The sequence below is a fragment of the Mixophyes fleayi genome, chromosome 8 (assembly GCF_038048845.1).
Source record: "Mixophyes fleayi isolate aMixFle1 chromosome 8, aMixFle1.hap1, whole genome shotgun sequence".
NCBI classification, from domain to species: Eukaryota; Metazoa; Chordata; class Amphibia; order Anura; family Limnodynastidae; genus Mixophyes; species Mixophyes fleayi.
The window spans coordinates 139,971,534-139,983,663 of NC_134409.1; the positions used below are offsets into that span (position 1 = coordinate 139,971,534).

General features: G+C 47.3%; 1 protein-coding gene across 1 annotated transcript in view; it reads left to right on the forward strand.

Moving 5' to 3' along the window:
• The window catches only part of DOCK3 (dedicator of cytokinesis 3), a 175,522-nt gene that overhangs the window by 74,979 nt on the left and 88,413 nt on the right, over positions 1 to 12,130 (forward strand). Inside the window, 1 exon segment of the mRNA XM_075184216.1 lies at positions 9,460 to 9,656. Coding sequence (XP_075040317.1) covers positions 9,460 to 9,656 — 197 coding nt within the window.

Genomic DNA, 12,130 nt, shown 5'->3' on the forward strand with positions numbered 1-12,130 from the left:
GTGTGTGCTGGCTGTGTTACATGTACTGTACATGTGTGTATGTGGGTACTATGTATACATGCTTTCCTCTGTGTGTGTGCTGGCTGTGTTACATGTACTGTACATGTGTGTATGTGGGTACTACGTATACATGCATCCCTCTGTGTGTGTGCTGGCTGTGTTACATGTACTGTACATGTGTGTATGTGGGTACTACGTATACATGCATCCCTCTGTGTGTGTGCTGGCTGTGTGTGTGCTCCTGGGATCTGTGCAGGGTACGTGGGAGGTTTATATTTTGGATGTCTCATTACTGCACAGAACGTGGAGGAGGCAGATAGCAGTAGAGGTAAGAATCCTGTTCTGTTCATTACTGCCCAATATTCTGCCCCTGGAGATACCCCTGTGATCCTTTAGGTGTAATACGCAGTGTGCAGGGGGCATTATACAGCTGAATGCAGCACAATCTGCTCTGTAATCACGGTGGCTGTATGTATGTGACATGTGCAGGAATCTTCCTGATAATGTGTCTGTGATACCAGATATTCAGCTGTATATCTGATAGATACAGAATGTCAGGGCGTATATTGCTGGAATGTTACAGTATGTGATGGGGTGTTAGTCAGTGTGATGGGGTGTTAGTCAGTGTGATGGGGTGTTAGTCGGTGTGATGGGGTGTTAGTCAGTATGATGGGGTGTTAGTCGGTGTGATGGGGTGTTAGTCGGTATGATGGGGTGTTAGTCAGTATGATGGGGTGTTAGTCGGTGTGATGGAGTGTTAGTCGGTGTGATGGGGTGTTAGTCAGTATGATGGGGTGTTAGTCGGTGTGATGGAGTGTTAGTCAGTGTGATGGGGTGTCATTCGGTGTGATGGGGTGTCAGTGGGTGTGATGGGGTGTTAGTCAGTATGATGGGGTGTTAGTCGGTATGATGGGGTGTTAGTCAGTATGATGGGGTGTTAGTCGGTGTGATGGGGTGTTAGTCAGTATGATGGGGTGTTAGTCGGTGTGATGGGGTGTTAGTCAGTATGATGGGGTGTTAGTCGGTGTGATGGGGTGTTAGTCAGTGTGATGGGGTGTTAGTCAGTATGATGGGGTGTTAGTCGGTGTGATGGGGTGTTAGTCGGTGTGATGGGGTGTTAATCGGTGTGATGGGGTGTCAGTCGGTATGATGGGGTGTTAGTCAGTGTGATGGGGTGTTAGTCGGTGTGATGGGGTGTCAGTCGGTATGATGGGGTGTTAGTCAGTGTGGTGGGGTGTTAGTCAGTGTGATGGGGTGTTAGTCAGTATGATAGGGTGTTAGTCGGTGTGATGGGGTGTCAGTCGGTATGATGGGGTGTTAGTCAGTGTGATGGGGTGTTAGTCGGTGTGATGGGGTGTCAGTCGGTATGATGGGGTGTTAGTCAGTGTGATGGGGTGTTAGTCTGTGTGATGGGGTGTCAGTCGGTGTGATGGGGTGACAGTCAGTGTGATGAAGTGTTAATTGGTGTGATGGGGTGTCAGTCGGTGTGATGGGGTGTTAGTCAGTGTGATGGGGTGTCAGTTGGTATGATGGGGTGTTAGTCAGTTTGATGGGGTGTCAGTCAGTGTGATGGGGTGTTAGTCAGTGTGATGGGGTGTCAGTCGGTGTGATGGGATGTCATTCGGTGTGATGGGGTGTTAGTCGGTGTGATGGGGTGTCAGTTGGTATGATGGGATGTCAGTCAGTGTGATGGGGTGTTAGTCAGTATGATGGGGTGTTAGTCGGTGTGATGGGGTGTTAGTCGGTATGATGGGGTGTTAGTCAGTATGATGGGGTGTTAATCGGTGTGATGGGGTGTCAGTCGGTATGATGGGGTGTTAGTCAGTGTGATGGGGTGTTAGTCGGTGTGATGGGGTGTCAGTCGGTATGATGGGGTGTTAGTCAGTGTGGTGGGGTGTTAGTCAGTGTGATGGGGTGTTAGTCAGTATGATGGGGTGTTAGTCGGTGTGATGGGGTGTTAGTCAGTGTGATGGGGTGTTAGTCGGTGTGTGATGGGGTGTTAGTCAGTGTGATGGGGTGTTAGGCAGTATGATGGGGTGTTAGTCGGTGTGTGATGGGGTGTTAGTCAGTGTGATGGGGTGTTAGTCGGTGTGATGGGGTGACAGTCAGTGTGATGAAGTGTTAATTGGTGTGATGGGGTGTCAGTCGGTGTGATGGGGTGTTAGTCAGTGTGATGGGGTGTCAGTTGGTATGATGGGGTGTTAGTCAGTTTGATGGGGTGTCAGTCAGTGTGATGGGGTGTTAGTCAGTGTGATGGGGTGTCAGTCGGTGTGATGGGATGTCATTCGGTGTGATGGGGTGTGATGGGGTGTCAGTTGGTATGATAGGGTGTCAGTCAGTTTGATGGGGTGTTAGTCAGTATGATGGGGTGTTAGTCGGTGTGATGGGGTGTTAGTCAGTGTGATGGGATGTTAGTCAGTATGATGGGGTGTTAGTCGGTGTGATGGGGTGTTAGTCGGTGTGATGGGGTGTTAATCGGTGTGATGGGGTGTCAGTCGGTATGATGGGGTGTTAGTCAGTGTGATGGGGTGTTAGTCGGTGTGATGGGGTGTCAGTCGGTATGATGGGGTGTCAGTCAGTGTGGTGGGGTGTTAGTCAGTGTGATGGGGTGTTAGTCAGTATGATGGGGTGTTAGTCGGTGTGATGGGGTGTTAGTCAGTGTGATGGGGTGTTAGTCGGTGTGTGATGGGGTGTTAGTCAGTGTGATGGGGTGTTAGTCGGTGTGATGGGGTGTCAGTCGGTGTGATGGGGTGACAGTCAGTGTGATAAAGTGTTAATTGGTGTGATGGGGTGTCAGTCGGTGTGATGGGGTGTTAGTCAGTGTGATGGGGTGTTAGTCGGTGTGATGGGGTGTTAGTCAGTATGATGGGGTGTCAGTCGGTGTGATGGGATGTCATTCGGTGTGATGGGGTGTTAGTCGGTGTGATGGGGTGTCAGTTGGTATGATGGGGTGTCAGTCAGTGTGATGGGGTGTTAGTCAGTATGATGGGGTGTTAGTCGGTGTGATGGGGTGTTAGTCGGTATGATGGGGTTTTAGTCAGTATGATGGGGTGTTAATCGGTGTGATGGGGTGTCAGTCGGTATGATGGGGTGTTAGTCAGTGTGATGGGGTGTTAGTCGGTGTGATGGGGTGTCAGTCGGTATGATGGGGTGTTAGTCAGTGTGGTGGGGTGTTAGTCAGTGTGATGGGGTGTTAGTCGGTGTGATGGGGTGTTAGTCAGTATGATGGGGTGTTAGTCGGTGTGATGGGGTGTTAGTCGGTGTGTGATGGGATGTCATTCGGTGTGATGGGGTGTTAGTCAGTGTGATGGGGTGTCAGTCAGTGTGATGGGGTGTCAGTCAGTGTGATGGGGTGTTAGTCAGTGTGATGGGGTGTCATTCGGTATGATGGGGTGTTAGTCGGTATGATGGGGTGTCAGTCAGTGTGATGGGGTGTCAGTCGGTGTGATGGGGTGTCATTCGGTGTGATGGGGTGTTAGTTGGTGTGATGGGGTGTCATTCGGTGTGATGGGGTGTTAGTTGGTGTGATGGGGAGTCATTCGGTGTGATGGGGTGTCATTCGGTGTGATGGGGTGTTAGTTGGTGTGATGGGGTGTCAGTCGGTGTGATGGGGTGTTAGTCGGTGTGATGGGGTGTTAGTCGGTGTGTGATGGGGTGTTAGTCAGTGTGATGGGGTGTTAGTCACTATGATGGGGTGTTAGTCGGTGTGATGGGGTGTTAGTCAGTATGATGGGGTGTCAGTCGGTGTGATGGAATGTCAGTCGGTGTGATGGGGTGTTAGTCAGTGTGATGAAGTGTTAATTGGTGTGATGGGGTGTTAGTCAGTTTGATGGGGTGTCAGTCAGTGTGATGGGGTGTTAGTCAGTGTGATGGGGTGTCAGTCGGTGTGATGGGGTGTCATTCGGTGTGATGGGGTGTTAGTCGGTGTGATGGGGTTTTAGTCAGTATGATGGGGTGTTAATCGGTGTGATGGGGTGTCAGTCGGTATGATGGGGTGTTAGTCAGTGTGATGGGGTGTTAGTCGGTGTGATGGGGTGTCAGTCGGTATGATGGGGTGTTAGTCAGTGTGGTGGGGTGTTAGTCAGTGTGATGGGGTGTTAGTCGGTGTGATGGGGTGTTAGTCAGTATGATGGGGTGTTAGTCGGTGTGATGGGGTGTTAGTCGGTGTGTGATGGGATGTCATTCGGTGTGATGGGGTGTTAGTCGGTGTGATGGGGTGTCAGTCAGTGTGATGGGGTGTTAGTCAGTGTGATGGGGTGTCATTCGGTATGATGGGGTGTAAGTCGGTATGATGGGGTGTCAGTCAGTGTGATGGGGTGTCAGTCGGTGTGATGGGGTGTCATTCGGTGTGATGGGGTGTTAGTTGGTGTGATGGGGTGTCATTCGGTGTGATGGGGTGTTAGTTGGTGTGATGGGGAGTCATTCGGTGTGATGGGGTGTCATTCGGTGGGATGGGGTGTTAGTTGGTGTGATGGGGTGTCAGTCGGTGTGATGGGGTGTTAGTCGGTGTGATGGGGTGTTAGTGTGATGGGGTGTTAGTCGGTGTGTGATGGGGTGTTAGTCAGTGTGATGGGGTGTTAGTCACTATGATGGGGTGTTAGTCGGTGTGATGGGGTGTTAGTCAGTATGATGGGGTGTCAGTCGGTGTGATGGAATGTCAGTCGGTGTGATGGGGTGTTAGTCAGTGTGATGAAGTGTTAATTGGTGTGATGGGGTGTTAGTCAGTTTGATGGGGTGTCAGTCAGTGTGATGGGGTGTTAGTCAGTGTGATGGGGTGTCAGTCGGTGTGATGGGGTGTCATTCGGTGTGATGGGGTGTTAGTCGGTGTGATGGGGTGTCAGTTGGTATGATGGGGTGTCAGTCAGTGTGATGGGGTGTTAGTCAGTGTGATGGGGTGTCATTCGGTGTGATGGGGTGTTAGTCGGTATGATGGGGTATCAGTCAGTGTGATGGGGTGTCAGTCGGTGTGATGGGGTATCAGTCAGTGTGATGGGGTGTCAGTCGGTGTGATGGGGAGTCATTCAGTGTGATGGGGTGTCATTCGGTGTGATGGGGTGTTAGTCGGTGTGATGGGGTGTCATTCGGTGTGATGGGGTGTTAGTCGGTGTGATGGGGTGTCATTCGGTGTGATGGGGTGTCAGTGGGTGTGATGGGGTATCATTCGGTGTAATGGGGTGTTAGTCGGTGTGATAGGGTGTCAGATCCCAGATTTTATTGGTATAATTTAGGCTGTTTTGAGTCACAGATTTTGTGTCGCATGTACTTATTTTTTATATACGGTGTCAGATGATGGAGATATATCTATACGATGTATATACACATTATAGGTCCGTCTCTGTCGCTGACCTGCCCGCACTGTACAGTTCCCAGATACGTAGGAATATGGTAGTAATCCGGTAACATTAGGAGTAACAATGTAACAGGCTGACTGGCATGATAAGAATGGGACACAGTAATATTATAAATGATGTAATAACAGTAATCTGAATAATTGCAGAAAAGTATAAGGTGAAAATAATAGACGTAGAGAAGAACCTGAGGATTAACATCGCCTAAATTTAGAAAGGAAATTTGTATAATGAAGGTTTTGTTTCAGTAACTCCTATAACCTGGTCGTCCTCATCACACGGAAATTGCAGCAGATTTGGGGAAATCTCAAAATGTAACATTTCAAGTTCTGCAAAATCCACAGATGTTAATGGCAATAAATTCAGTAACAATGTGCAGATTTCTTTAAAGAGGCCTCATCACTGGTATAACGTGTCCCTTAATCCTCAATATCCTGAATTTGTGTTACCTCCATTTCTTTCCATCTTTTGGGGACTCGTTTTGTATTTACTAAATACGTAGAAGGAAAGCAATTTAAAGTAGAAATAAATCCCCCAATAAAATATTTATTTTAAGACTCCATATCAAAGGCATCTATCCCTGTCTGTAATAGAGATAAATGAGTTATATAGAGAAAAATAATGTAAATAGGAAGAAGTGGTAAAAGAAGTCTGCTGTACGTTGCTTCTTACTGTGCAATTTATTTATTGATCAAAGTCAGCGACCTGAGAGGCGAGGCCAGCTATAACATATATATGGCAGGAGGTAATGTACAACTTTGTGAGTGTATTTCGGAGTAATCCCAGAAATGTAAGGCCGTATAGGTCACCCTCATCTACGACATACAGTATTTCTTGTCGCTTCTCTTTCTTTACTTCCTGACAATTTCCAGCACCTGTGACTTGTATCGCTGGCAGCCTATGGGAAAGCTGATTGGCTGAGAGCTTCTCCTGTGATTGTTGATGTCACAGCAGTGCCCACAGCTGATGCCACAACACAGACACTCGACAACTATGTCAGAGCTTCAGACTCAGTACTGGGGAGTTTAGTTCAGTTGTAGCTTCTCAAGAAATGCCCGGTACTCCCTGAGCCTGACCTCGGTCTGCACTTCCTGTATACACATGTTTCCACTGGTATATTAAGAAGTTGTAAAGTTACTCTTTATATTCATCCCAATGCCCTTTCCCAATAATAATCTCACGTATTGATGTACCCTTATACAGAGGAACCAGTCACTCTGTACGGTCCAATCATCTAAGGCTCAATTACAAAATCTGCAGCGCAAATGGTCTTTTGTGATGTCTGGACTTGTGGGACCACATGGTGATTTGGAAACGGTACATTACGTGACGCCTTCCCTGTGATACAGATGGGTACACAGCCAAAAATGAATGGAATTGTCCAGCAGGTCAGAGGTGTCCAGCGTATCTCCTCCATGATATATGTACAGGACTGTCCAGCCTGTCTCCTCAATGATATATGTACAGGAATGTCCAGCCTGTCTCCTTCATGATATATGTACAGGAATGTCCAGCCTGCCTCCTCCATGATATATGTACAGGAATGTCCAGCCTGTCTCCTCCATGATATATGTACAGGAATGTCCAGCGTATCTCCTCCATGATATATGTACAGGAAAGTCCAGCCTGTCTCATACATGATATATGTACAGGAATGTCCAGCCTGTCTCCTCCATGATATATGTACAGGAATGTCCAGCCTGTCTCCTCCATGATATATGTACAGGAATGTCCAGCGTATCTCCTCCATGATATATGTACAGGAATGTCCAGCGTATCTCCTCCATGATATATGTGCAGGAATGTCCAGCGTATCTCCTCCATGATATATGTACAGGAATGTCCAGCCTGTCTCCTCCATGATATATGTACAGGAATGTCCAGCGTATCACCTCCATGATATATGTACAGGAATGTCCCGCTTGTCTCCTCCATGATATATGTAAAGGAATGTCCAGCCTGTCTCCTCCATAATATATATAAAGGAATGTCCAGCGTATCTCCTCCATGATATATGTACAGGACTGTCCAGCCTGTCTCCTCCATGATATATGTACAGGAATGTCCAGTTATCTACTCCATGATATATGTACAGGACTGTCCAGCCTGTCTCCTCCATGATATATGTACAGGAATGTCCAGCGTATCTCCTCCATGATATATGTACAGGAATGTGCAGAGTATCTCCTCCACGTTATATGTACAGGAATGTCCAGCGTATCTCCTCCATGATATATATACAGAAATGTCCAGCGTATCTCCTCCAAGATATATGTCCAGGAATGTCCAGCGTATCTCCTCCATGATATATGTACAGAAATGTCCAGCCTGTCTCCTCCATGATATAGGTACAGGATTGTCCAGCCTGTCTCCTCCACGATATATGTACAGGAATGTCCAGCGTATCTCCTCCATGATATATGTACAGCAATGTCCAGCGTATCTCCTCCATGATGTATGTACAGCAATGTCCAGCGTATCTCCTCCATGATGTATGTACAGCAATGTCCAGCGTATCTCCTCCATGATGTATGTACAGCAATGTCCAGCGTATCTCCTCCATGATGTATGTACAGGAATGTCCAGCCTATGTCCTCCATGATATATGTACAGGAGTGTCCAGCCTGTCTCCTCCATGATATATGTACAGGAATGTCCAGCCTGTCTACTCCATGATATATGTACAGGAATGTCCAGCCTATGTCCTCCATGATATATGTACAGGAATGTCCAGCGTATCTCCTCCATGATATAGGTACAGGAATGTCCAGCCTATGTCCTCCATGATATATGTACAGGAGTGTCCAGCCTGTCTCATACATGATATATGTACAGGAATGTCCAGCCTATGTCCTCCATGATATATGTACAGGAGTGTCCAGCCTGTCTCATACATGATATATGTACAGGAATGTCCAGCCTGTCTCCTCCATGATATATGTACAGGAGTGTCCAGCCTGTCTCATACATGATATATGTACAGGAATGTCCAGCCTGTCTCATACATGATATATGTACAGGAGTGTCCAGCCTGTCTCATACATGATATATGTACAGGAATGTCCAGCCTATGTCCTCCATGTTATATGTACAGTAACATATCATATGTCTCCTCCTTGATAATTGTGCAGTAACATATGAAGTGTCTCCTCTATAACATATTATAGGGGGGCTACATTTACTGGTTTGCAGATAATCTTGTAGAACAGTAAGGATGTCAGTACAGATACCATATTCCTCCTGTACTGCTGCTCAGTTTAGCCTCATTCATGTCTTACATTAATAATTAGAGCGGGGACCTAACGGCCCATGGAAGCCGACGTCTGATCCATGAGCTCCTGTAACTTAGGAATAACAAAGCGGCTGATAGCTTTCATGTTCTCTCCTGGCTGAATGGTGACTGCGGAGCCCGGCCAGGCTGGTCGCGAGGTTTAGCCTATGGGAATGACGGAGAGGTAAAGGCGGCAGATTCGTACTTATATATTTTCTTTTGTTCTTAACTACAGGATAACTTATTTTGTTCAATCACAAAGAAAATTCTGGAGCAAAATCATGGACATGTGATGATCTGTTATCTTGTACTGTTCAACAGTCTATTGGACCTTAACAAACTCATTTCTAATTGAATCCTGAGAGTGAGAGTATTTTGGGCCTGTCCTCCATACACGTCACTGTGTGTGTTTGAATGTTTTTATTATATTGGAAGCCTGGAAATCCGCAACTGTAGAACTGGAAGGTGCAAAATTGGCCAATTCTATGTATAGGATGAGGAATAATAATATTTTGTAATGTAAGATAGACAAGACATAGATCAGAAACAATACAAGTACTGGAAAACTTTAATCAATACTTTAAATAAATAATGTTGCAGGAGTGTAGCTCATTATAACACCTGCTCTATCCTAATACGTCCCTCCGCCCTGTCCTTGGTAGGTCCCTGTAATCAGGAGAGTATTTATCATTACTTCTGGCTGTCAGGTTATTCTGCTTCATGACCTTGATCCAGATCTGTCTCCTGGTTCCACCTCTGCCCTGGCTAATCCATTGCTCTTGGTCTGTTATTGGAATCCACTGCTGTCATTCCCATCCTGGTGGCTTCCGCTCCCTGCAGGTCCCAGCATCCCAAAAGAATCATTTGTCCAGTTTACAATGGATTTGGCTGGAGCTGCTGCTGCATCTAAGGAAGTTTTTGCGCTACAGGTGATTGGACAGATACAAGCTCAGATTAATCAAATGCAGCAACAACGGAGAAACCTGCAGACCGTAGAGCCTGGCTCAGTGCTGATCAGTCACCTTCTGATTCTTCTTGTAAGTACTGAGGTTTGCTCTCCTGAGCCTCAAGTATCCATGCTGAGAACTGTCAGAGATCCTGACCAATATCAACACTTTAACCACACAGCTACGCTTCCGATCTTCTGAAAGTGGCCATGATCCTCACCATCCTAAATGGAGAATCTTTAGCCTGACCTTCACCCTAACCAGAGAGGGGGGATCACCCTAACCAGAGAGGGGGGATCACCCGACCCAGAGAGGGGGGATCACCCTAACCAGAGAGGGGGGATCACCCGACCCAGAGAGGGGGGATCACCCTAACCAGAGAGGGGGCATCACCCGACCCAGAGAGGGGGGATCACCCTAACCAGAGAGGGGGGATCACCCTAACCAGAGAGGGAGGATCACCCGACCCAGAGAGGGGGGATCACCCGACCCAGAGAGGGGGGATCACCCTAACCAGAGAGGGGGGATCCAATCTTAAATTCACTTATCCGGTTCCTGAAGGAATTTTCTAACATGTTTGATGACCTTCACCAATGTGTGACCACTGAGGCAGCAGTAAGTCTACTATGCCAACTGCCTGGAGCCAGGATCTAGTACAGTACCTGTAATCACCAACTGCCTGGAGCCAGGATCTAGTACAGTACCTGTAATCACCAACTGCCTGGAGCCAGGATCTAGTACAGTACCTGTAATCACCAACTGCCTGGAGCCAGGATCTAGTACAGTACCTGTAATCACCAACTGTCTGGAGCCAGGATCTAGTACAGTACCTGTAATCACCAACTGTCTGGAGCCAGGATCTAGTACAGTACCTGTAATCACCAACTGCCTGGAGCCAGGATCTAGTACAGTACCTGTAATCACCAACTGTCTGGAGCCAGGATCTAGTACAGTACCTGTAATCACCAACTGTCTGGAGCCAGGATCTAGTACAGTACCTGTAATCACCAACTGTCTGGAGCCAGGATCTAGTACAGTACCTGTAATCACCAACTGCCTGGAGCCAGGATCTAGTACAGTACCTGTAATCACCAACTGCCTGGAGCCAGGATCTAGCACAGTGCCTGTAATCACCAACTGCCTGGAGCCAGGATCTAGTACAGTGCCTGTAATCACCAACTGCCTGGAGCCAGGATCTAGTACAGTATCTGTAATCACCAACTGCCTGGAGCCAGGATCTAGTACAGTATCTGTAATCACCAACTGCCCAGAGCCAGGATCTAGTACAGTACCTGTAATCACCAACTGCCTGGAGCCAGGATCTAGTACAGTGCCTGTAATCACCAACTGCCTGGAGCCAGGATCTAGTACAGTGCCTGTAATCACCAACTGCCTGGAGCCAGGATCTAGTACAGTATCTGTAATCACCAACTGCCTGGAGCCAGGATCTAGTACAGTATCTGTAATCACCAACTGCCCAGAGCCAGGATCTAGTACAGTACCTGTAATCACAAACTGCCTGGAGCCAGGATCTAGTACAGTACCTGTAATCACCAACTGCCTGGAGCCAGGATCTAGTACAGTACCTGTAATCACCAACTGTCTGGAGCCAGGATCTAGTACAGTATCTGTAATCACCAACTGTCTGGAGCCAGGATCTAGTACAGTATCTGTAATCACCAACTGCCTGGAGCCAGGATCTAGTACAGTACCTGTAATCACCAACTGTCTGGAGCCAGGATCTAGTACAGTACCTGTAATCACCAACTCCCTGGAGCCAGGATCTAGTACAATATCTGTAATCACCAACTCCCTGGAGCCAGGATCTAGTACAGTACCTGTAATCACCAACTGCCTGGAGCCAGGATCTAGTACAGTACCTGTAATCACCAACTGTCTGGAGCCAGGATCTAGTACAGTACCTGTAATCACCAACTGTCTGGAGCCAGGATCTAGTACAGTACCTGTAATCACCAACTGTCTGGAGCCAGGATCTAGTACAGTACCTGTAATCACCAACTGCCTGGAGCCAGGATCTAGTACAGTACCTGTAATCACCAACTGTCTGGAGCCAGGATCTAGTACAGTACTTGGTACAATTGTTCATTTTTCCCTCTTAGATTGTAAGCTCATGTGGGAAAGGCCGTATCTATCTTCTGTTTCATGTCATTGTACGTCATGTGTATCATAATTCCCTCCATGTATAATACTACGGAAAATGTTGTTGCTTTATAAATAAATGATTACAATAATTAACTTCAATCATGCCTGTGCTGCAATAAGTACAGAGGATTAATGGTAGATGCTCAGCTCCTGGCACCAAGGTCCTGCCACTCTATCCACTATTACATTCAAAAGCTTTCTATCTGCTATTTCCGTTCCCTGATGCTACATCTCCCAGCAGCTTCTGGGCTCCTTTCTGGACTGGACACTGTGGATTCTGCCCATGATTGACTCCATAGGGAATTCCATAGATGCAGATAACATTAGCGCCATTCTCATCAGACCACTAGGTGCCCCCTATGGATGGGGGTATTGTCATCCTGGAAGACACACATGGGGTA